This window comes from Gymnoscopelus braueri (genome assembly GCF_963280865.1).
Source record: "Gymnoscopelus braueri genome assembly, chromosome: 9".
NCBI lineage: Eukaryota > Metazoa > Chordata > Actinopteri > Myctophiformes > Myctophidae > Gymnoscopelus > Gymnoscopelus braueri.
The window spans coordinates 8,708,066-8,734,833 of NC_137610.1; the positions used below are offsets into that span (position 1 = coordinate 8,708,066).

The 26,768-nt window shown below is 41.3% G+C and overlaps 1 protein-coding gene across 1 annotated transcript in view; it reads left to right on the forward strand.

Annotated features, from left to right (window-relative positions):
• The window catches only part of swap70b (switching B cell complex subunit SWAP70b), a 31,900-nt gene extending 5,414 nt beyond the window's left edge, over window positions 1–26,486 (forward strand). The window contains exons 3-12 of the mRNA XM_080437796.1: window positions 6,203–6,376; window positions 8,659–8,886; window positions 10,214–10,360; window positions 11,017–11,125; window positions 13,543–13,724; window positions 17,005–17,112; window positions 19,226–19,392; window positions 22,422–22,620; window positions 24,341–24,437; window positions 25,251–26,486. Of these exons, the coding sequence (XP_080293922.1) occupies window positions 6,203–6,376; window positions 8,659–8,886; window positions 10,214–10,360; window positions 11,017–11,125; window positions 13,543–13,724; window positions 17,005–17,112; window positions 19,226–19,392; window positions 22,422–22,620; window positions 24,341–24,437; window positions 25,251–25,423 (1,584 nt within the window). The 3' untranslated portion in view covers window positions 25,424–26,486. The remainder of the gene's footprint in view (window positions 1–6,202; window positions 6,377–8,658; window positions 8,887–10,213; window positions 10,361–11,016; window positions 11,126–13,542; window positions 13,725–17,004; window positions 17,113–19,225; window positions 19,393–22,421; window positions 22,621–24,340; window positions 24,438–25,250) is intronic.
• Window positions 26,487–26,768: the final 282 nt, after the last annotated feature.

Sequence of the window (26,768 nt, forward strand, 5' to 3'; positions counted from 1 at the left end):
TGACGCAAAAGCCTGTGGAATTCCTGTATGAAGAATAGAATAGACTTTCTTGAAGGTTGCCATGACAAGAGCCCCAGAACTCTATAGGCATATCACACATAGATTGTCTGGTTTGCCACAAAGGTTGGCTGGCTCTTGCTGCTGTTTGAATGCTCTTTTATAAGGGGATTGTAAATCATGAGCAATGCATTACTATAATGACCTTATTGGTTTTTATTGGCATAGTTATTTATAGACCTTTTGTTCTGTCTGAACGAGGTTTCATCCTGGGGTATTCTGGTTGGGTGACTATTTTAATGTGACAGTTTCCTATTGAAAAGTAATTACACTGTGTGGATGGCATGCTCTTCCCTCATGGCATCTCATGCCAGGCTAAATGTTGATATCATTCAGGGCTACAAGGACAGAGCACACCTGACATCAAACCGACCATGATGCCCTGATGACCAAATTTCTGTTGGATGGGAATTGCTGTATTTCTCGTTATTTTTAGCAAATGTGGGAGTTAAAAAAAAATCGGCTTAAGCACAACTTTGTATATATGACCGAACCAGGCCACATAGTATTTCACAGCAAGTGCATTACTTAATTCTTCCCTCTCTGACGCATTGGTATGTGCATTTATGTGGTGTGAAAGTACTTTGCGTCCTCGAGGGCTCTCACCACGAGGGACATTTATTCAAGAGGTTTCGGGAAGAGAGAAATAACATCATGGGCAAAGGATGATGGCAAACTAACCCCCTCCCCCCTGTAGGGTGTAAGGAGAAAGGGGTGACACAGTCAGGGCATTCAATAAACTCACACTCTAAGGAAACTCCACCCTGTTACAGAGGGAGTGTGTGACGTGTGTGTGTGAAGGGGAGGGGCAGTATGGATGTGTGTGTATTTTGGTGTCCGACTGTGCGCTTATGTGCTGTTTAGAGGTTGTGGCTGGGAAGTCAGGGTAGATTTGTATGTGCACATTTGCGTGTTTGTGTGTGTGTGTGTGTGTGTGTGTGTGTGTGTGTGTGTGTGTGTGTGTGTGTGTGTGTGTGTGTGTGTGTGTGTGTGTGTGTGTGTGTGTGTGTGTGTGTGTGAGACCCTCACTGACACATTCCACTTGACAGTCTCTGTAACTCAACTTAGAAAAACAGTGACAACTACTGACCATTCATCCAAACAGTTCAAACTCTAGTTTCTCTGGGAGATGTATACATCCTGAGCCGTCATCTCAGTTTGGCATTAGGCTAATGGCATGCTGGTGATCAAAATAGGAGAATCCGTCTATCCAAACTTCATCGTTATCGACTCCAATTGTCATTAACAGAGAAAGGTCTCCATTGAGTATCGTGATTGGACAGAATAAATCTGCGGTTCCCAACTGTAGTTCTTAGACCCTGTCTGAACCAGCTGGTGAGCTACGTTGGGGTTACAATCCACCCATTGAGAAATTCAATAAAGAGCCAAGATTAAATTACTTTTGGGGCTCAGTGTGTTAGTCGTTTGCATGGCTGTTTTATCTGCAAGTGGTTTTAGATTGATGTTCAAGTATTACAGTGATGGCCAAAGAGCTCTGGCTCAACATAATATAGCGATAAGTAGGGGTGTGACGATATATCGTGCCGCGATATATCACGATACGCTTTCGTGACGATATGTATAGTTTTGGCGTAATTTTTTTGTTGTTGTTTTTTTCCTTAATTTTTTATAATAATACAAATAATGCAAAAACAGAAGTATTTGTTTGCATTTGATCCCCCCCCCCCCCATATATTATCATAAGCTTTTTTTCCCCCCATATATTATCATAAGCTTCCCCCCCCCCCAGATATTTTCATAATAAAAAAGTGCCATATTTGTGTATCGGCACACCCCTAGTGATAAGTGATCCATGAATGGCATACCTATGAGTGTACAAGAGACCATGGAAGCATTTTGGAGCCTTTGTGGTTAGCTGGAGCATAACATTCCACCAAGCCAACTGACCTCACATTAGCCCACCCCAAGCATACTGAACTGAAAACAATTAGAGAGAGAGACTACATGAACATTTCATGTCATGATTATCCAGATAATAATTCATTGAATTATTCCTATAACTCTTAAAATCACATTAAAGCATACGGCAGGGGTCGGCAAGTAAGTCTTTTTCTGAGCCATTAGTTGGTGGTCCAGAACATAATTAATGGCTAATTTAAGAACTGGAACAAAGACAAACTGTACTACTACCGTTAACATAATAAAATAAAATGTAAGCACTTTTCTGTCATCAAACAGTACTGCTAGCCTTGGGACCTAGAGAAGGAGATGTGTCAAACCGTCGTCCTTATTTACTCTGATCTTGCACTTTTACGTCGCTCTGGCCTGGGTAAGAGTGACTGCCTACTGCTAAATGCCTAAATTGTTAGCGCTTATCAGTGTGGATGCTCACATTATTACAGTTATATCGTTACACAGTAATCATTGTTGATGTGGTAGACAGAGTGAGGTGAGGTTACTTGCAAGAGAGAGATAGTGACAGAAATAGCTAATGTGCTACACGATATAAAGGACAAGCACAACTCTACTGCATAATGTCTCTCCTTAACACCTAACAGATCATGTGGTCTTATTTTCTCTTCCATGTCTCCGTTTCTTTTATGTAAATCTTGTGGGGCTACATGTTTTCACAGCTTTAATTTGCAACTGCATTCTAAATGCAATTTTTGTCTTAACTGCCACTAAAAAGGGAAACACCTGTCTATCTGTGCGTGTATATGTCTGTCTGTCTGTCCCTCCATCTTTAATAACAATTAAGGCAAAGAGATAACTATATGTAGCCCAGAAAACACATATATGCATTTGCCATTACTAAACCATACCTGGCTACGATCCTGTTTATAGTCATCTGCCAAATTGACCCCTCTCCTCTCAACTAACATCACCTCTGCCTTTTCACCAACATTCCAACAAAACCTACAATTCCTGGGCGACCTGTGATTCCTGAAGTTGTTTATCTCTAACTAACCACTAACACAGCCCAGGCTGTTGTGGTGTTAGACAGGGTTGTGTCTATTCATACTCTCTGGCCAGTGAATTCTAATCAACGTGCTGCTGGAGCAGAGCGAGCCAGCTCCAAGCACTGCTGCAGCTCCCACAAGGCCCTCATTGTTGAGGTGGGCATTGGGAGTGGGCGAGTGACATTGACGGGAAGGGTGGGGGAGAGAGGGTAAACGAGCCACTCTGAGCAGAGAGAGAGAGACTAAGTAGAGAAAGGGGGTGAGAGGTAAGGATGAGGGAGAGACACTTTGAGCTGACTCCGGAAGAGAGGCAGTGCCATTCCAAGTCCAATAGTCTGAAAGAGGGAATTTGAGGTGACTTTAGATGGAGAGAGGGGAGATAAAGAGAGAGAAATGTGACAGCCACGCATGATACAACACTGTGACACAAAGTAGCTGCTCTTCAATAATAAACCCTACTTTGACAAACTCTTCTTGCACTTCCCTACTGGTGTGAGTTCTGCAGCTACAGTAGTACTGTTGATGATAGTCTGGTAGACCTTGAGCCCCTGCTGTCGCTGACTCATTCAAAACCACACGTCTAGAAATGGTAAGCTGATCCAGCCAGGACCAGACACTGGCTCAATCACGTAGCAATTACTCACTCTCTTATCTCACACCAGAGAGAGTCAGTGTGATAATAATATTAAAGAATATAAACAAGATATTGGTTATTTCTCATGGTTTTATTGCATCTACTGTAGATTGATGTGGGTACTTGAAACACAATTTCATACTGGCACACAGTACAGGGACAACAGGTCCTCAAACAGAGTTTAAGACCTAATATAAACAATATTGTCCAAGTGTTGAGCAAGACACGGATGCACAAATACAAGGGGCTGGGGACAAGCATCAGGCAAACGCCCTAAAATGCAAATGTAACATCTGTGAATATTTTTGAAATTCCCGTCATCATATCATAGTTTTATCAGGGTGATACACATGGCAAGCTATTTGTGGCTATTATCGTAATATCTTCACTCCCACAGGGGTGTGTAGGGGGAACACCTGTGACCTGACCCTTGTACTCCAGTTATGCATCGTTGACTGCTCACACATCTGTGTAACAAAAGCATTTCTTTAGAGCTTCATTTCAGAGCTTTTTTCTTTCTTTCTTATTTACAAAACAAAATAACTTAGATTCCTCAAAGTCTCTCTGCTGAGAAATCAATCACTGTTGATTTTTGTTTATGGATGTTATCCTGAATATAACCTTCAACAATATGTTAAATGTTTGGTAGTTTCTACTTTCTATTACTAGAGGTTCAGGCTGCTATGCGGCCCTCACACCTACTGTATCTACGTTATGCCGATCCGACCGATATGTCTGAGTCATAGTGCCAGGGTTTTTGTCAGAGTACCCGTTGTACCCGTCTGTCTGTGGCCTTTTTGTGCCCATATATGGAGATCTCTGTAAGTATCTGTCTGTCCGCCTGTATCCCTTATATACCCATATATGGAGATCCCCGATGTTGGTGACATGGCCGTGGTCCTGCCTATATATGGACGTATGGGCTTTGTTTATGGTTATTTTCGGAGTCAGAGTGACGTCAGAGGTCCGCTGGCCGGCTGGTCCTCCCTTAAGCCATCAGTGATTTAGTTTGTGGAGGGACTGTGTCACCAGTGTATACATCTGTATACACAGAGGGATTTTGAGAGCCTTCATAAGGACATGTTAGCTCATTAGAACTATGTGTGGCTAGAATGTCCTGGATTTGTATGAATGTCAGTTAAGCCACTTTCAGACATGCTTGCCTTGCACTGTATTATGGAGGTTTTCCAGAGTTCAAACGGAGTATGTATGAATGAACGTAACATTTCGGATCAGTAGGTTCGGACAGGTATGGATTTTATGCGGGCAAGACCCTTGACTTAAGTCCGGGAAATGTCCGATTTGGTTTAAACCGCTCTATGTGTGAAGGGACGCTGTGATTGTCCGGTGAATTTACATTCAGTGTGGACGTGGTGATGACGCTTCTATTGTCGACGGGTGGAGCCTCCCCTCCTCCCGAGGTGGAGAGAGTTTAATCATTCTGCTTTTTATTTGGGTTCGAGTTGGAATATTCACCGATCCAACATAAACGTCTCTTTACTACTGCAGTAGCCTAATTGTATAGACAACAAGCAGTGCTCACTTGGCTGTATATAGAGAGACCAATGTTCTCTGAAAAATATCGTATTTGATCCTCGCATCTCACTCAGGCTGTGCCTGTGTTATATTTACGTGGGATTAGCTAATGTGCGCGTCTACTACACAGATCCCACTCCTCACCTTATCAAACAGAGTATTTACCTTAATGTGTGAACATTTTCCTGTTGCATGGTACATGTGTGAACGGCCAACTCCGGACAATGTCCCGACCTGATTCCCCGGACATTTTCCAGTGTTCACATGGGAAAGTGGCTTTAGACACATTGTTTAGGGGTATGTTTGACTGGTGCCCCTGGTATGAGATGTGCTGCTTAATCCACATGCATGCACAGTCAGCCTGCCAGGGATCTCCATGGTGATGCTTGTTGACCAGCCAAAGGAAAGCACCCCCCCCTCTCCTCCTCCACAGCACCCATTGTAACCTTGTGAAGAGCTTTCCTTTCTTTCTCTGCACTGGAATTTGTGCCCCTCAGGAACACTGTGGAAAATGTTCATCTCAAGCATGTACTGTACACTTTGTATCGAGTCTTGTTTTTCTTCTAACAAATACGACTATTCTGTCAGTAGTGTTGGGCAATGTTTTGCTTTGTAAATTCGCTTTCACACATAGACTCAGATAGTGTGGAGACAACAAACAAAAACAGAGTGTGAAGACAAAACAGACAAGTCTGTTGATTCCTTCTTGCTTTGACTAAAGGTCCACCATAAGTTTTGCTTAAATCGAGTAATACCCCTTGTGGGATGTGTGTTATATGTGTTAATAATTTATTTAAGAGTTTGTTTAAAAGTTAGGACTGTGTATTAGAAACTATGTAATTTGTCCATCGGTCTTGCTCAGCGTTTGTATGCAGTATAACAAACACTTCCAGACGGAGTCAGGGACTCTATTATCAATGGAGCCACCCATACTTAAAATGGACGTATTCATGGTACTGTCACTTCGATAAAGTCCTGCTCCATGTGGCATTTGTACTGTAATGTCCCTTATGGTAAAGTGGTCCAACTAAATGTGTGTGTGTCCCCACCCCAGGCGAAGGACAACTTTGACCGGCAGGACTTTAACAGGATGTGCTGGACGCTGTGTGCCAGGAAGAATCTGGACCGCAGCCATCTAATCATTTCTGATGACGACGGCTTCAAGATCTGGTGCATCTTCAACTTCCTGTCTGAGGACAGGTACCCACTCACCATTGTCGCCGAGGAGGTGAGTTGTTTGCTATAGATACACGGTGACATTTGACGGCATTACACTTAATTAACCCATTAAGGACTGAGGCCAATTCTACAAATGCCTTATAAACCAGTACCGGTAGTTATTTCACGATTTTTCTAAAATGTTCAGAAATAGCAGATCTACAAGCTCGCAGCGCCGCACAAAGTGATGCACTGGGAGCTTGTATATCTGCTATTTTTGAATAGCCAACGCAAAAATCTAAGATGAGACAGACGGTTTTAATGGGTTAAGTGTCCTTTATTTATGTTAGGAAAGTGAGCTTGCATGTACTTTCTAGTACAGTGCTGCTCAAGGAGACCGAACTGTCCACTGTCTTGAGAACCTTTTCTGTATTCATGGGAAAAAAAGTGTCTGAACACTGCAGTACAGCTGCTAAAAGCAGTTCTTTATGTTTCGGCATCCATGCCTTCTTCAGAATAAATATCACAACATAGGGGATACACAGGGCAAAAGGCTCTGGCAGGATTGAGTCCTAGGTCAGATTGGGTTATACATGGGTACAAAGACATGGGCCTGGGTCTCAACCACAACACCATCAATTGGCACGTGATGGTGTCAGTCTACAATGACACAACCAAAGTGCAGTGTAGAAAACTCCCATGTTTAAAAATTCAACAAGGAAATGGAATGTGGGATAAAATACTTATTGAATATGTTCTTTGTGATTCTGGGAATACTTTAGCAACTTCCACAGGTAAAGTGATCAAATTCACCAAGTACAGGATATAAACAATCACCCAAAATCAAAGATAAGACTGTGTGTGACTGCATGGGCGTGACTTTGTAACTATGACATATTCTATACTTGTACTTGATGTACTGTAAAGCTCTAAGATAAGCACATCCGCTCAGTGCCTAAAATATAACTATGAGCTCTATTGATGCATTAACTGGCTCCAGTGCTTTAAAAGGGAACTCCCAATGTGTTGCTCAAGAGCAGAAAAGGAAGTTAGAGGCTTCCTGTTCTATTACTACCGTTGCTAGGATTTATTGTTGGGCATAACCGACATTGGAGGCAGTCAATGGAGGGCCATTTATAAAACATGTAACTTTATTGAAGTTATATATATTTATAATTAAAATAGACATGAGTTGTATGCTGTTTTTATGACATTGTCATCTCAATAGTTATCTATTACGAATGTTACCTAGCATAAGGGAAAGGGAGACCTTTCTTAATCTCACGAGAAAGTTTGTTTCAACTTCACCAAGCTGATAGCTGCTGCTCAGATGGTTATGATAAGCGGTCAAGTGTCTTGCTCAGTCACTTTGACACACTGTGGTGTATACATTCACAAAAGAAAACCTGTCTGTCAGTTTGTCCCGGGCATAACTCGGGCGCCGCGCGACCGAAACGGCCTCAAACTCGGCAGTTTCCAAGAACTGAAAAAATATGAACATTTGTCTGTCTGCGGATCTGCGGAGGGAGCACTATCTGCTTAACTGAGTAGTTGAGCATTGCGTCAAGTTGTTACCGCTTTGCCAATATAAGTGGCTGCGTGTGAGAAAATGTGAGATATAAGCCTCAGACTCCAACATGTCATGTCATGTACAACGACTGCATCAGGTAAAGGTGCATTGTTCCTGACTTAAGTGGCCGACCTAAATATAAACAAAATCGAATGGCGAGGGAGGGAGAGAAAGGGAGAGAAAGAGCCTATTTCACCCACGTAAATTCAGGTATCATAGCAGTAACAGCAGTGAAAATGAAACACAGGAGAGGTTCAGGCAAGAGTCAAGAACCAAACCAAGATGAATAAAAATGTGCTTAGATTCTGGCACTAGATATCTGCTCTGGGTCTCTAAATATATATACAGTCTATCAACAGTGAATATAGCGAATATGGATGAACGAATATACATTTATTGCTGATGAATATATGTACTGTCTATCAGCAATTAGTGTATTACGGATGGTGGTGTGTGTTTGTAAGAGAGTCTGTGTCAGTACTCACTCCTCTTCATCGTTCATTCCCTATGTATAAAGCCATGACAGCACGTTGAGCCTCTCTCCATGACAGGTTAATGTTCCATCGTCCTGAGTGCATTTGCACGTTGCATTAACATGTATTGTCGTGTCTCATATCCAGATGTGTGTGTGTGCGTGCGTGCGTGGGTGTGCGTGTGTTCTTTCCTTAGGTGACTATGTGGACAGTGATACGTATAGAAGTATGTCAGGATTCATGTATACATTTACTTATCCAGTCTCCTGACTTTCCCCTTTGTGTTTGTCTCCATCCCTAACCTCACAGATTGAATACTTCCTGCGAAAGCTTACAGAGGCGATGGGCGGAAGCTGGGTGGAGGAACGCTTTGAGAACTACAAGCTGGAGCTCAACGCCAAGCAGCAGTGTCTGACTGTCTGGGAACTCATCAGCCTATTGGGGTCAGGACAATTCAGCAAGGGCATGGATCGCCAGACCCTCTCCATGGGAATCAGTGAGGTCTACCAGGAGCTCATCCTGGACGTGCTAAAACAGGTTAGTAGTGTAACACAGTGTTTCCCAACCTTTTTCTGCCAGGGCACACCTTTTTATAGCCAAAAGATCCCGGGGCACACTTATGTATTCAGTCAGTGTCGCCAGATTCTGCGACAGAAACAAGCATCCAGGTCTAGGAAAACAAGCCCAAAAGAAGTGACTATGGGCCACATGTGCACTTTAAACATACATCAGCTATTTGAAAATAGCTGATCTACAAGCTCACAACACGTCGCATCGCGACGCGTTGTTTGCTTGTAGATCTGCTATTTATGCTATAGATCTGCTATTTTCAAATAAAATCTTTGGGGACAATTACAATAAGCAGACCTGGCAACACTGTATACAGTGTGTATATAATATATATATGTATACACTGAAATAGACCCCCCTGGAATGTGAACTCAGTTGACACTGCAATTTAAAAACACTGGTGTAACATAACTGAACACAAGAAACCGGAACATAACAAAATATATGCCATGTGATATGCTTGTCCTTATTCCTGGCAGTGATATGAGACCCATTATCACTATCACAAGCACACGCACATTCATCCTAGTAAGAGCCATGCTCTACTAGCCAATGAGCTACTGTATATAGTGACATGGATTTGCACTGTCCAGATCAAGTGAACGTTAGGTAGCAGTGCTTTATCTAGAGTGCAGTCTTTTAAAATGGTATACAATATAGCTTTGTAATGCTACTGTATGCAGTGTAGCATACAGTGTTGCATTGTATACAGGAGCATTAGAGTAGCTTTGTCCTAGCTACACTGTACAGATTTTAATCCTACTGTATACATCGTAGCATTACAATGCTACATTGTGTACACGGTACCATTACAGTAGTTACGGTATGCAGTGGTGGAAAAAGTACTCGAATATTTTACTTAAGTAAAAGTACCAATACTGCAATGTAGAAATACTACAAATGTAGAAATACTAATACATTCAGAGTAAACAATTTACTTGAGTAAAAATACAAAGGTATTGTTATCAAAATGTACATTACATTACATTACAGTCATTTAGCAGACGCTTTTATCCAAAGCGATAAAGTATCAAATAAAGTATCAAAAATAAAAGTACCCGTTAAAATTCATGAAAATCCTTTGAAAATAGCAGATCTACAGGCTCACAATGCGTCGCATTGCGACACATTGTGAGCTTGTAGATCGGCTATTTTCAAATGGCCGAAATGTATATAGGGCTGAAGTGGTTAATGTATGTTTTGTAATAATAATCCAAAGTCCAGAGGTTAGCGTCTCAACCACATCAAAGGGACGGACAGTGATCCTAACTGATGTTTCTATGTCTGTCTGCAGGGCTACATGATGAAGAAAGGTCACAAGAGGAAGAACTGGACGGAGCGCTGGTTCGTTCTGAAGACCAACTCGATCTCCTACTATGGCAGTGAGGATCTGGCTGATAAGAAAGGAGACATCTTGTTGGACGGGAACTGCTGCGTCGAGGTAAAGGAGTCCACAGTGGTGGAAGAAGTACTCAGATATTTTACTTAAGTAAAAGTAGCAATACCACCATGTAGAAATACTCTACTCTGTTAAGTAAAAGGCCTGTGTTCAAAATGTTACTTGAGTAAAAGTAAGTATTGGCATCAAAATATACTTAAAGTACCAAAAGTAAAAGTTCTAAAATCTTTGAAAATAGCAGATCTACAAGCTCGCACGACGCGTTGTGAGCTTGTAGATCGAGACCTATGTATGAAATAGGGCTAAAGTGGTTAATGTGTGTTTTATAATGTAATAATTCATATCAGCAAAGTAACTAGTAACTAAAGTTTTCAAATAATTGTAGTGGAATAAAGGAACAATATTTGCCTCTGAGATGTAGTGGAGTAAAGTATTGAAAATTGGAAATACGTCAGTAAAGTAAAAGTAACTCAGAATTGTACAGTACTTGAGTAAATTTACATAGTTACTTTACACCACTCGGAGTCCAAGACTGTAACTTAGATTGGAGCAGACATGGGCGTCTATTTTATTATTATTTACATTTGAACAACAGAAACACAAGCCAAATTCCTAACTAAATGCCTCTCTCAGCCATATCGTTTTATAACCAGTTCAGTCAATTCCGCTACTGATACAACTTGTTTCTTCCCTCGCAGTCAATACCAGATAAAGAGGGAAAGAAATGCCTGTTCTTCATCAAGTGTTCAGACAAAAGCTTTGAGATCAGCGCCTCAGACAAGAAGAGGAAACAAGAGTGGATCCAGGGTAAATCTCTTTTATGTGTTTTCAGCGGTGTAGGTAGTCCGCTCCCCTTTTGTATTATTGTCTTTAGACAGATTAGGAAGCTATGTGGGAGACCGTGGGGGCGAGGCACACAGGATTCCATCCATCTATCCAAGGCCAGCTTAGGTGTGAGTCAAGAGCCTATAGTATGAATCACTCAACCATCAACACACAGGCACGCTTATTCTTACTCTCAAAATAATCCCAAGGATTATTCGTTTTGGTGCTGGTCTATTAATCATCACTGTATGTTGCTGTGGTAGGTCCCGATAAGGTGACACATGGCTGTTTCATCTGCTGATTTCATTCAGTTCCTCATTCCGCTTGCCTGTATGGTTTGAGGTTATTCTGGAGTTGAGGTGAGGTATATTAAACCCAACTGTCAAGATCATAACTGTATGGCACAAATATGTATGTTTGCATTCATGTTGTCTCACAGGGCTCCATAGACATGGTATTCTGATCAAGCGTGCCGGCATGAGGGAAAAAGTGGAGGGACATTAGTGGGGGGGGGGGGATAGACGGTGATGTCATGGCGTTCACTGTCTGTTTTGGTGTAGCTCTGAAGAGTGTATACAAATGTAACCAAATGGACAACGAGTCCTCGGAATTTAATTAACTAACTATAAGAACTAAGTAGCCCTGGATAAAGACCAGATTGTAAATGTTAAAGTGATTTTCAAGCTTATACTCTATAGTAAATGGTAAAATGGTAAATGGTGCATTTATATAGCGCTTTTCATAAATTGTGCATTACATTCACCCACACATTTATACACCGATGGCGGAGGAAACCATTCAAGGCACCAACCAATTAGGGGTTCAGTGTCTTGCTCAAGGACACTTTGGCAGTAACTCTTCTGGGGGAGCCCGGGATCGAACTCGAAACCTCACAGCTTCCATCCGGCCGCTCTACCGGCCACTCTACCCCTGAGCCACTGCCGCCCCATCTAGTGCCGCCCCCTATAGTGAAAGTTTGCAGAACTACATGAAACATGTATTGACCCCAGGCTGAAATTGGTTCCAAGATAGAGTGGAGCCGACATAAAAAATAAATAAAAAAAAGACGCACCAGGACGGCACCCATTATTTTATGGACCTGACAAACCCAAAAATGCTGTTCTACCACAGTATCAGCCTACAATAAGAGACATTGACAAATCAATGACATTAAATTGCATGTTTCACCTCGATTAATAAGGAATCCATGATCACACATGCCGTGCACTTTGATTCCACAGAGGTATAGTTTGTGCATACGGCCGTGCGCTCTCGGCTCTCACTTTAACTGACGGGGGAATAACTTTGTTCCCCATATATAATTGCTGCAGTAATCTGATCCCTGGTCAGTCAGTCTATCATAGCAGCACTTGATTCTAGCAGCCCGAGCCCCCCTTCTTTCACACCCATGGCTAGCATACTGTACAAAGAACAACTATTTGTTGTGTATTAGCTTGTCTGACACCTAGTTGATGAGTTGAGAGAACAACTGCACGCAACCAGTAACAGAACGGCCATTGCAGCGAGAGGCAACACAATGGGAACGGTGGGGTGCTACCGTGCAAGACCAGCACCAGTCGGGAAAATAAATAAATAGACCAGTCAATCGCAATAATGTCCCCCCATCACTATTCAAGCGCTTCTGACCCCTCCTCCTACTTCTGATCCATCGACCGCAAGTGAAACCTGCCTCTATATAGAGTTTGAGCAAATCCTAGAAAACCTAAAGTGCTGATGCAACACTTTCTATGGAATAGATGTCATCTAGATGTTTCACAGGTCCTGTCACAATGGTGTACAGCATAAAAAGTCACAGTACAACATCTATATATTTATCTATCTATCTACATCTTATTGGTTGAGATGTTGGCGTATGTGCATGTCAGACTGTGTGGTCCCCCACACTCGCATCTACCTAACCTAGATCTAGACCCTACCTCCACCCCATTCTAGGGCTGGTCAATTAGCCGAAAAATATACCGATTTATAACTGAATAATCGAGAAGCAAGGTTTTTTTATTTAATTCTTTATACCATATATAAACAAATCGAAACAAAACATTGTAACCGTGTTATGTGTTTGTACTAAATTGATTAGTCTGATTAACCACTTAACCCTGTGTTATACTTCGTTGTACAATGGTGGCGTGTAAATATAGCTGATCTACAAGCTCACAACGCGTCGTGCGTTGTGAGCTTGTAGATCTGCTATTTTCACAATATTTATTTTCTTTTAATAATTGTTCATCAATCGTGATCAAGGCAAAAGTTTGAAATAAACGAGATATTGATTTGAAGTCATATCGAACGGCCCTACCCCATACTCTAATTGAACAACTAAAACCCTATTTCACGATGTGCTGCTGTGTTAAAACCACCTAACGATCTGCTCTCTCCAGCCATACAGACGTGCGTGAGCCTGCTGAGGCTGGGCAGGCCGGCGCCGCACCGCGAGGCGCGACACAAGCGGCGAGAGCAGCGACTGAAGCTGCAGGCTGAGCAGGAGGAGCTGGAGCTGAGGATGAGGGAGCTGCAGACGGCCAACGAGGTCAAGCAGCAGGAGCTGGAGGCCATGAGGAAGGTATGGGACGTCTCACTGGACTACATGTCATTTGTTAACACTCTTCGACAATGGCACCAATGGAAATGAGACTGTACCTTGATATCACTGGCACAGTGGTGTAGCCCAGTTTAGGTCGTGACCCCCCTAAATAATCATATTTGAAATGGGGACCTCCCCACTCTGACAAGCACTTGGAATGTAGGAGTTGAGGCATTACATTTTTCGAGAGGGTATTTTAATGATAATATATAACATTAACATATATTTATATATATAATATATTTTAAAAACAATATAACAAGTGAAAAAAATCCTTATGTCATGGTAACACTAAACACCTACTGCTTTTTAGCTGTGATTATTATTTGTATATTAATACAGTTTATTTACATCAGGACTGAGTACAGGCTCATGGTATCGTGTTGTTCTCATCTCATTTTACATTTACAATAGCAGTAAACTACTACCAACTACTACTGGTGACATCACAGCCTATAAGGGCACTTACTTCCTCATAGATAACGTTGCAACCAGAGGGTCATTTTTGGTTAATCAAACTGAAAACGGTGTGTGTTATCTTTACAGCACTTATGATTTACGCCAAGGTGATTATGGTGTGCATCTGTCCTAGATGCCACCAAACAAAGTAAGAAGCTAGGTCAACTAAAAACTCTTGTGACAAGTTCCTCTCCACAGAAACCTGTTGATACTTCCAGTTTCTATGCTACATGTGCTCCGGAATGTCAATAAATAGTTATGCCTCCTGGGTTCCTGATAATGAATAGTCTCACCCATGGTCGTGAGAATAATGTGGACTGTGTACTATGTAGGAAGTAAGGAACAGGTGGCAGGGGAGGGAACATTTTGCCTCCACTTAACTTGTTTTTCCTGTTAACTTCCCTGATCCTCAACGACGTTCTTGTCATTTGAAGCTGTTAATTTGCTGTTAAATTTACGTACCCATCTCTCGAAGGGGGGTCTTCTATGTACTTATGTTTTATGGCTGTGTTTCCTCTTTTTAATAGGAAGCAACAAGGAACGTATGTAAACTCCTAGCCCACTTAAAATACATTAATTTTTTTTAGTGATAAATCTTTCTGAATGGTTATTCTTCCCCAGTGTAGCTGGTAAATCCCTAACATTGGAAGATTTGAACAGTATTATTGGTGTGAAGCAGTGTAGTGTGTGCTCAGCTAAAGGAGTTCTGTGAATTACAAAGTATACCAAATATGTATATAAATGACACAGCTTCATTGTAGAATAAAATGAGTTAAAAAGAGTCAAAGTATTCCGTTTCACAGCAGAGAGCCTCCTTGACATGGATAGTTATGGGCTTAGTTAAGTGGTAGGTGTTGGACAGAGCAATGCAAATCATCACCTAATTGATTACAGCCTGCAGTGCGGTAGATTGCAGCACAGTAATACCTTGTTATGCACCATGAGTGTGTCATCATCAACATTGTCCCGTAGCCCAAGATTCAGCAACAGTCATTTGAACTGGCACACACGTGACATAATAACACACTGCACGGCTGACAATCATTGGCTTTATTAAGGCAACAATTTGCCTTTTGTCTGAGATGACATTGTGCTGCCCTGAATGTGTACGGACTGGACAACAATCTGCCATTGAGATGCAAGAAAATGCACGCACACACACACACACACACACACACACACACACACCCACCCACCCCCCCCTTGGGGTCGTCTCTAGTAGTTGGCACACACGTGCGCGCGCGCAACACACACACACACACACACACACACTCTCTGTCACACTGGCCCCAGGGAGCTCCAGGGTCATCTCCAGAGAACTTAGGTTCACATGTGCACACTAGGCCCTCTGTCACCAGCTGGATTCTCTACACTGATCTGCTATTAGCAGTGTGTGTCCTCAAACTAACACCCACTAACCAGTCACAGCTGGGTGTCAGAATGGGGGTAATACCACCAGCACTGAATATTAATTAGTGAACATTATATAAGATGGGGTCTAAATAACAGTGTCGCTGACGTATTTAGGATGTATGACTCCATTTGAGCAAGGTTCCAGCTTAATCCAAGACCCATTGTCTTCCATTATAAAATTAAAGGTACTTCTTGGTGTGCACAAGAAATGTGGGCCTGTGGTTTGACAGGTAACTGGAAGAGTGGGCACCTCAGTGTCAAATTTGCACATTTTTCCAGAATGTAAAAACAAACTGAATTTGGAAAATGGTCATAAGTAATGTAAAGTACAAATGATTTGAACATGCATGGTACATCATTATCAGACTTAAATGTACCCTTCATCTTCTTGTTTATGCCCAAAATGACTGGATATAAAGGTTTTGTTGCAATTTTTTTAAGCAATTATAGAAATATTAGGCCTTCATTGTCGAATGTTCAAGCTCTTCCTGTATCCGTTTGACACAGCGTAATAATTGCATCTGTTCCTAATTTCCTGTTATTCTGAGAATTGTGACTAATGATGTGAAATCTTCAGAAGAAGTATTTAGCAATTTCAGACTTTCCTATTTCCTTCCTTTGGGCGCGCTCCCACCGCACTTTTATTTTACCCCTGGGGCGGAATCTGCCAATGCTTTGTCAATGTAAATGCGTGGATTCACGCAAGAGCGGATCTTTCCGCTTGTCGCGCAGACCTTGCGTTTATCCGCTCTACACAACTTGTCCATTTGAAGCATATAACTGCTGGAGGCAGGAGCTGATTTTCCTCCTCTGTCCAATCGGGTGAGTCGAAAGCGGACCGTCCCAAGACGGTGCTCAAGGCAGAAGGCGGTGCGGGCTACGGGGAGGGTCCTGAAAGTGAGTGACAGGGGGGGTCACTCACGTTTTTTAGAATCCGCTGGCTGCAGAAAACTGTGGCCGCGCACAACCTGCGTTTAACAGCAGCCAACCATGTTTTGGTGGGAGTGCGCCCTTTGGAAGTTTTTCCGTTTTTCACTTGAAGAAATGTCAGAGAATTCAGAAATCAGATCGACTTTATTATCCCTCATGGGGAAATTCATTTGGTCCCTTGCTCCAGACATAAACACACACAGTTAAACAACAGAATACACAGTAAGACCATATAAACATAACATCATATATAAAATCACATGAAAAACAACATTGTAAAACTACAATAAAAACAAGACAGTAGTTCATTTATCACCTCCTTTTTTGGTTGAATTATGATTTAGTTGGTGAAAAAAAACAATGATTAATTGGTACTTGCTTTTTGGATGTAAAAGCTGCCAATAATCTGCAAGTTGTTGTTTGTATACAGTAGCTCATGTCTTCTCCTATTGGTCAGGCACTGGAAGAGGCAGCGACCAGCGCAGCAGAGGAGGAACGAAGACGCCTTCAGACCCACACGGAGCTTCAGGACCGCTACAGAATGGACCTAGAGAGAGAGAAGCTGGTACGGCACTGATTCATAGATCCACATTTACCACTTACTAAATGCCTCTTAAGGGCACGGTCACACCGCACTTTTATTTTACCTATGGGGCGGAATCTACCAATGCTTTGTCAATGCAAATTAGTGGATTCGAGTGAAAGATGCGCAAGACCATGAATCCACGCATTTGCATTGACAAAGCATTGGCAGATTCCGCCTCATAGGTAAAATAAAAGTGCGGTGTGACCGTGCCCTAAGGGCGCGCTCCCACCGCACTTTTATGAATCCGTAAAATATGCTATGAAAACACACTTAATTAATTAATTTTCAATACCAGTCAACATGTAATAATAACAATAATAATATTAATAATAATAGCTTGAATTTATACAGTATAGTGCCTTTCATGAACCCAAGGACGCTTTACTTCAAAAACAATGAACGACCAACAAACAAACAAAACAAAGACAACTATTTACCATAAGCCTGAGAGAATAGTACTGAAATAAATGGAAGGTGTGTGTAGCATGAAAGCAGGTACAAAGAAGACTGGGATTCAATTCCAGATCAGCTGTGAGTTTGGAGGTGGAGGCCACAACCATATTTACACACACCACAACTCCTGTAATTGAGTAAAATAAGTGAAAATACAGTACATACTAGCCTATCGGTAAAGTGAATGAATTAATTTGTAGTATTACCTGCTAATAGTATGCTTGGGGTCATGGTCTTAACTGCTATGGCATTGAAATGGTCACTTTTATAATACCATATGAGTGTTCATAACAGTCCATAATAGTCATGCACATCCACAAACCATTTAAGGCAGGTGCTGGATCATAAAAGTATGTATTGTAGATCCCTTAAGTGCAATTTATTGGTACAGTGACATTTTGAGCCCATGCTCTTCAGACGGAAGAAGAGCATGGGCTGGAAACATCACTGTTGGATGTACAGTACCAATACATTGCAAGCTACAGTGTGTGGACATTACTTTAAAATATTGTATTCTATCTGGTTTATAATGATGAAGACATTTTCTAGGCAATTAGTGAGTGGCCAGTTTATTTCCCTCTGTGCGGTAAGCCTCTTATCTTCTAGGCTGAGCTCACAAATCACTGTCAGTTCCTCTTTCTGGTCTTAAATTGTGATTTTAAATCATTGTTCTGGACAGACATGTGAACTAATGTTAAGTCAAGCAACCCTTACTCTAAGAACAGATGAACATAGGTGTAACAAGGGCTGGGCGATATGGACAAAATAAATATAATATATTTAATTATTTATATCACAATATTCACAATATTTTTCACCAAACACTACAAGAAAATCTACACGCTCTCAAAGCTTCACAACACATTTTGAGCTTGAAGATTGAAAATTGCAAAACCCAGACGATATCTAGTCTCATATCACAATATCAATAAACTACATTGCCCGGCCCTACGTGTAACCATTTTTCATCACCCTATGGTAGCATTTTAGCAACAAAATGTGTAACCACTTTAACCATTTTTTTTTTTTTGCAAATCTTTGAATATATATATATTTTTAAAGCGAACATTTGTAACTCAAATCTTTGCTTCTGGGGGTCCCTGGAACAAAATATTTTGAGATGGGGGTCCGTGGCCAAATACATATCATCTTAACATGAAAAAGTTTGAAAACCACTGATATTATAGCAACATTAGGATTTAGAAGACATTTTTTGAATCCCCCGAAGCAAAGATTTTAGTTACAAAAATACGTATTCAAAGATTTTCACAAACTTTCATGATTTTTCATGAAACATTGCAGATATACAAGCTCGAGCTTGTATATCTGCTATTTTTGAATAGTCAAAGTATAAGATAATGGTTAAGGTGGTTAAAATCTAAAATGACAGATGCGTGCTTTCCCGGTCTGGGTTAACTGGATGTTCACATTGTGACAGTCAAAAAGTAGCTTGGGGTCAGACATGAACATTATGGGTGGGAGGTTTAAGCTGCTATTCAACATTCTTCACTCACAAAGAGACAGAGAAAAACACAATGGCGTGTGTTTTTCCATCACTATCTCAAACCAAGGAATGCTGACCTGAGAAACTATTCCATCAGGTCCTGTGTATTTTTTTATAAATGACCTTGTTCTGCAGGTGCGTCAGCAGATGGAAGAGCAGGTTGCCCAGAAGTCCACTGAGCTGGAGCAGTACCTGCTGCGGGTAAAAGAGCTGGAGGACATGTACCACCGGCTGGAAGACGCCCTGGAGGACGAGAGACGGGCACGGCAGGACGAAGAGACTGTCCGCAAGCTGCAAGCACGGTCAGTGAACACTGCTGGTTTTTCTATCCTACCAGGACCTAATACAGCTGGCTTTCTGCATAGAGCTATTATATTATCTAGAACAGGGGTTCCCAAACCTTTTAGCTCGAGACCCAAAAATACTTTTTATGTCTCCCTGGGACCCAAACTAGTGAAAATAGCCGATCTACAAGCTCACAATACGTCGCAATGCGACACGTTGTGAGCTTGTAGATCTGCAGATTTAGGTGACTCACTTGGCATGAAATAATCAAAATTATAGTAGGTCTACGACAGCACACAAGTCTCCTTTTGTAGTGTGACTGGCTTGGGCATATTGGTGACAGTGGAGTGTGACAGTATGCTGGGTGCATTGGGCATACTGATACATGTAGTGTGAGAGGATACTGGGTGCATCGGGTACTGGTACATATACTGTAGTGTGACAGGACATTGGGTGTATTGGGCATACTGGTACATATAGTGTGACAGGATTACTGGTACATATTCAATAAGAGAGAGATTGAGTTGTTGTAAATGAGAATTTTATTGAATAAGACATTTTATTATTCAATAAACATATTTGGCAATTAGACTCCGTTAACATTTATCGTACATATGCAACGTACATATGTATAAGATATGCTGAATAGGGAGAACCCCCCCGGAGTCTAGACGCTGGTGGTGGCAGTGCAGAGAACCTCCTTCCTTCTCAACTCTAGACGATTGAGGCATGGTGGAGTTTGGGGATGGAGGTGGGTTGCTTGTTGCATGCTGGAAAGAGAATGACAGCAGTGAGGCAGTGATATTTAAAGGCGGAGTCCAACTGCCTGATTGGCTGACTGCAGATTCGCTAGAAGTGCACACGCTTAGCTGTGAATGACAACTCAAGATCTTCTTTATTGAATTTGCGCTTAGAGCTACATTAGTGTGACAGGATTACTGGTACATATAGTGTGACAGGATTACTGGTACATATAGTGTGACAGGATTACTGGTACATATAGTGTGACAGGATTACTGGTACATATAGTGTGACATTGGGCGTACTGGTACTTTTATTAGACGCATGCAGTCAACTCCTGGTTCCCTTTATCCGTCACATTTCCTTCCTCCTTCCTTCCTCTTTGCTGACATTTGCTTTCCACATCACATTCTGAATGGACAGTCAGCAACACACTTTATTTCTGTCTGGTGGAAATGGTGAAAGACAGCAGCTGAGTTGTTGGAGAGTGAACATGAGATCTACAAGCTCATAGCGCGGCACCGAGTGCCGCGCTATGAGCTTGTAGATCTGCTATTTTTGAAATATCTTGAAAATGTGTGCATATCTTTGAATATATATATTTTTTAAAGCGAACATTTTAACTCAAATCTTTGCTTCTGGGGGTCCCTAGTATAACACATTTTCAGATGGGGGTCCGCGGCCAAATGTATATCATGTATATATATTAGGGGTCCTTGGCATGAAAAAGGTTGAAAACCACTGTCCTAGCAGACAGAGCCACTTTGATGCCTCTGGTTGAAGCTTCACTTAGACATGTTTGTGGGAAGAGCTTGTATGAATGAAAATTAAGTCTATAGACCAGGCCTATTGAACTGGTGGCCAGCAGGCCAGATCCAGCCCATATAACAAGGTTCCCACTTGTAATTGTAATTGTTTGTGCAGTTTTCCAGCCATGAAAAATTATACAATGTCCAAATGTCATACGAATGGGGTGATATTTACCTTTATGTATTTTATTGTGGAAAACTATAAATCCAATGCCAAGTTGTACCATTGAGGGTTGTAATTGCCACACAGTTCTACAAAATCTGTCATTCGAGGCTCATAGGAAACTAAAGTCCATCCTCCCAATACTGGGATCCTACAGAGCTGGAGAACTGCAGGTTCAGCCTGCACTGACTGTGCAGTTTCTGGCTTTAGGGGTTAGGCTTAGTGTTGGGGTATAGGATTAAGCAGTGCAGTCTCCAGCTCTGCAGGAACCTCCCTACTCCATCTTCTAGCATCTTCTGATAGACACCAAAATGGCCACTAGAGGTCACTCAAGGACTGGCAATACCATCAATTACAGTTTGAGAGTTCAGCCAGCCCAGGACAGACACATTTATTAACAGGCTGAAGTTTTATAATAATAATAATAATAATAATAATAATAATAATAATAATAATAATAATAATAATATATACATACAATTTATGTAGCACTTTTCTAGGTACTCAAAGTCGCTGTACAGAAAGACAACTTTATTAAGGGGAAAAAAACAAGTTAAAAGGTTAAAAACTAAAAGGGATTATGATTAGGTAAGGCAGGGGTTCCCAAAGTTGGGGTCGCGACCCCACTTGGGGTCGCGGGAGACTGACGGTGGGGTCGCGAAATTATTTTGGGTCATAAAAAATAAATAAAAAAACTTTTTTTTTTTTTTTTTTTTTTAATTCAACAGAATGGATGAAATACAACCTAAAATGATTACAAATAGTACATTTGACCATTTTAATACATTTCAAATGCGCACCGAACGTGCAAGTTTATGTGCATAAATTACCTCCAGGTTTAGGTGGGGTCGCGAGTCAATGGCCGCCTTATTTTGGGGTCGCGGGCTGAAAAGTTTGGGAACCCATGAGGTAAGGCAAGGAAGTTTTATTATATAGCACATTTCAACAACAAGGTAATTCAATGTGCTTAACACAGAACATCAAGCAAGAAAACACAATTAGGATTAGGATGCATAAGTAAAAATGTATAGCTAGGGAATGCGAGTCTGAAAAGTTGGGTTTTGGGTGTGGCATCGTTGATGTGAGCTGGGAGTGAGTTCCATAGGGAGGGGCGGCCACTGAGAAGTCCCTGTCACCCCAGGTTTGTTTCTTTGTCCTGGGGATGTCCAGGATATGATGTTCTTTGTACATCATATCCGGGGGGTGGGAAAAAGCCTGTTGTTGGCATTCTATATATCCGTACGCTCCACTGTGATCCATGCATATGTATATTTTGTGTTCCATACATGGCACTACATTACTACATCCCATGACGATGTGTTTTTTGAACCAGGTTATTGGAGGAGGAGGCAGTTAAGCGAGTGGAGCTGGAACAGATCCACCTTCGGCAGCAGAGGACCATCTCAGAGACAGAGGCCGAGAAGCTGGAGTTGGAGAAGGAACGTCTGGCCAAGGACAGTGCCCTGCAGGCCGCCATGACACAACTAAAACAACTGGAGACCGAGAGGCATGGGGCACTAGAGCAGTACCAGGTCACAATATTACTACATGTTATGATGACGACCTCTCTCCTACGTCCCATACTGCAGTGGTTCTCAACCTTTTCAGGCCGTGACCCCCCACAAGAATCATATTTGAACTGGGGACCCCCCAAAATGATCATATTTGAACTGGGGACCCCCCACCCTGACAAGCACTTGAAATTGTAGGAGTTGTAGCATTACATTTAGTTTGACTCGGTTCCACAGATAAATATTGTGAAAATGGAAAATACATATTTTCACAATTTTTGCACAATTTCTTTTGGCCAATGTTTGAACCGTTTTTATAGTATTGTTTATTACTTTTGATACAGTTATGGTCTTTTTTTTTTTTTTTAGGTATTAAAAAGGTCTAACAATGTTCACTTCATTGTCAACTGGGGACCCCCCAAAAAAATCATGTGGCGACCCCCCTGGGGGTCCTGACCCACAGGTTGAGAACCACTGCCATACTGTACCTTGTAACTTTTCTTTGAATAAGCTAAAGATGCCTTCCTTCTCCTCCTCCATCCCAACATTACTGCCATTCTTCTATCACATACATCCATATCATGACTTTTGCCTACTTTCTGTTCCATTGCATTTGCTGTCACTTATATTGGCTACGTGGCACAGATGTGACGTGACACTACGCCAATCCGTGAAGCATAAAATCTCCCGTACACGCAGAGAATTATTGCGTTCTCCTAAGTCCCGCCCGAATTGCCATTCGGCACTGCACACCTCAGAATCAGAATCAATCTTTATTGTGACATCACATTACCTCATCATAAAGCCTCAGGGTTATATGAGATACATACAGTACGCCAAGTTTGAGACCGCTCAGTTGGACGCTTTCAGAGTTACACCAGCCATAGAGTGACACACACACACACACACACACACACACACATACACACACACACACACACACACACACACACACACACACACACACACACACACACACACACACACACACACACACACACACACACACACACACACACACACACACACACACACTGAATTATAGATTATTATTATTATTATTAATATTATTATTACTACTACTGCTTCTTTCACTACTTCTAGTCCTACATTGGATTACATGTGTACACTGACAGAATTACAAATGATAAATAAATCATAAAATCATAAAAGAAAGACATTTATGGTGACAGATATTCATACCTAACCTGACCAAATGGTGTCACTATTTAACTGCTAGATGGAAGGCTACTTGCTACACATGATGGAATTTCAGGGTGTTTTGTGAGTTCTACTCCAGATAATAGTAACTTTAAGATTGGGTGGTGAATTCTACAAAATACGCAATCAACCAAGTCCGGGACAGCACTCCCAATAATTATATTAGTTACTATTGCACGGTGTGATATTAAATAATATAAGTATTGGGACTGCTGTCCTTATGTTATTATACTTTCACGTCTGCCTTCCTTGTTTAGTGTGGAATGAATGGAATACTAGTGCGTTATGTGAATATGGTTAACCCATTAAAACCGGGTAAGCGTCATTTTAGATTTTAGCGTTGGCTATTCAAAAATAGCAGATATACAAGCTCACAGCGGGTCACTTTGTGCTGCGCTGCGAGCCTGTATTTTTGAAGTGAGGCGTTGTGGTTCCAGAGACTGGAACCCTCCCCTGCATACATTACATATTCTCCTTCCACAATGTACTGATGTGTTTGTATTTGTCTGTGTTGTGACAGACGGTGGTGAAGAAGCTGGAGGATGCAGCCAACAACACCAGAACATGGAAACACAAGGTGGCGCACCATGAGGGCCTGGTACGGCTCATTCAGCCAGGTAACTTCACCAACTTCACACTATACAGCTGCTTTACACGCAAGTATTTCTGTGTGCACAGACCACATGTCCAGTGGTGTAAAGTAACTAAGTACATTTACTCAAGTACTGTACTTATGTACAATTTTGAGGTATTTTTTACTTTACTGGATTATTTCCAATTTTCAGTACTTTTACCTCTACTCCACTACATCTCGGAGGCAAATATTGTACTTTTACTCCACTACGATTATTTAAAAACTTTAGTTACTTTGTAAGTTTTGATTATTTCGAAACATACATTAACCACTTAAGCCCTGTATACATTTCAGCCATTTGAAAATAGCCAATCTACAAGCTCACAATGCGTCGTGATGCGACGCATTGTGAGCTTTTAGATCTGCTATCTTCAAACGATTTTAAAGCATTTTAAACATTTTATTTGAAAACTTGTGAAATTGGACATTCTGCATAATGAGTAGTACATTTTTAATTCCGGACTTTTACTTGTAACAGAGTATTTCTACATTGCGGTATTGATACTTTTACTTAAGTAAATAAAATTAGTACTTTTTCCACCACTGCACATGTCAAATACAGAGATAGTGCCTTTATCCATTCATCCATTCACACTCATTCACACACCGATGGCACACCGAGACTACCATGACAGTCACCAACCTGCTCATCATGTCATAGTCCCTTTAAGGGGTCAGTGTTTTGCTCAAGGACACTTTGACACAATGTCTGGTGGAGCCAAGGAATGGAACCGGGAATGCCACTGTACCTGAATCTCTGATGAATTCTCTCCTTTTTTTTCTTCTTCCTCTCCAGGTTCTAAGGGCCCTCAGCTGATCACTAACTGGGGCCCTGCTGCCTTCTCTCAAGTGGAACTCAGTCACAGGGAGAAGGAATGGCAGGAGAAAAAGAACCTGCCCACAAAAGCAGCTTTGAACCTTAAACATGACGGTCTTGGCGCTAACATGGCTGACAACAATGGACAATGATCTCACTTTCAAGATTGGTACCCTCAAACTATAAAAGTCTGGTTCAAGTACGGCTGATTTAACAAAGCTCCAGCGTGTTAAACATAACTAAATTTACCCAGTGTTTTTTAGGGGATGTGTCTTAACATTGGAGAAGTTGGTTAAACTCATTCTGGCTGAATATATTATCCCATTCAGATCAAGTGAGAATTCAGATCATGTGCTGGTTAGTACGTGACCTTGAGATTTAGAAAAGGACAACAACTCATCCAACAAAAAACAGTAATACACCCATAACTCTTTCCTTCTATGTATTTCTGTTGACAACTCTATTCACTGTAGTGCACTACATTAGACCAGAACCCTACCTAACGTTTAAATATTTGGAAATTGATGGATAAGGGAATAGTCACAGACCACAGCAAACGGACATCTCAAGAGGGAAATAAATTATTTAGGTTAACACTGCTGTATTTTTAGGGACTTGTGGAACAATATTAATATTTTCTTGTGTGACAAGCAGGACAGAGTGTGGCAATGAAAGTTTTCACACTCCACACTTCTTTCCTTCAAATGTTTGTAAGAGTTTCTGTGGACATTTTGTAAATGTCCACGGAAAATGTTTTCGTTACTAAAGTGGTTACAAAATGGGCATCATTAGCTTCTGAAGATAGCCTAATATTTTCCGTTTACCCCAAAAAATAAATAGATGTATTATACAATATATATTGTGTATAGTATTACATATATCACTGAAATAGATTGACTAACTTGCCAAGCTATTCTGCTGCCTCCATTATGATAATGTTCACCCCTTTTACTGTCCTCAAATAATTTGTGTCTGACAAACCAGGCCTAAACATGTGTGTTACCTGCCAGAGATAGGGCATTAATGCAGGAGTCTTACTGAAAGCAAGGAAGCTAACTGCAGAACATGTGTACTGTACCATTATGCTGTAATCATCACCAGTGCCTGTGATTTCCATTATTTGTGAACTCTGTGGTCTCTATTTTGTGTTTTTTATAATGTATATATATGTAGCTTGTGACTGAGCTGTGTAATAAAACCGGTCACAAATAACTATTTGATTTTGCATTCTTACTGTTATGTGCGGTTTAGTGTAGAGCAGGGGTCTTCAACGTTTTTCCAGCCAAGGACCCGCGGCCCCTAGTTGACAGAGAGATAAAGAAGGGACCCCCGGGCCCCGGCTACATATTAGTATAGAATTGTGTTGCAGATTTTCATAGATTTCATAGATAACATTCATGTTAATGTGTATTTTCAGACAGTTAAACCCTCAATACTTAGAAAACTTGTAATTGGTCTGTTCTTTTGTCCCTCTACACAACACCAAACCTCTTTGCC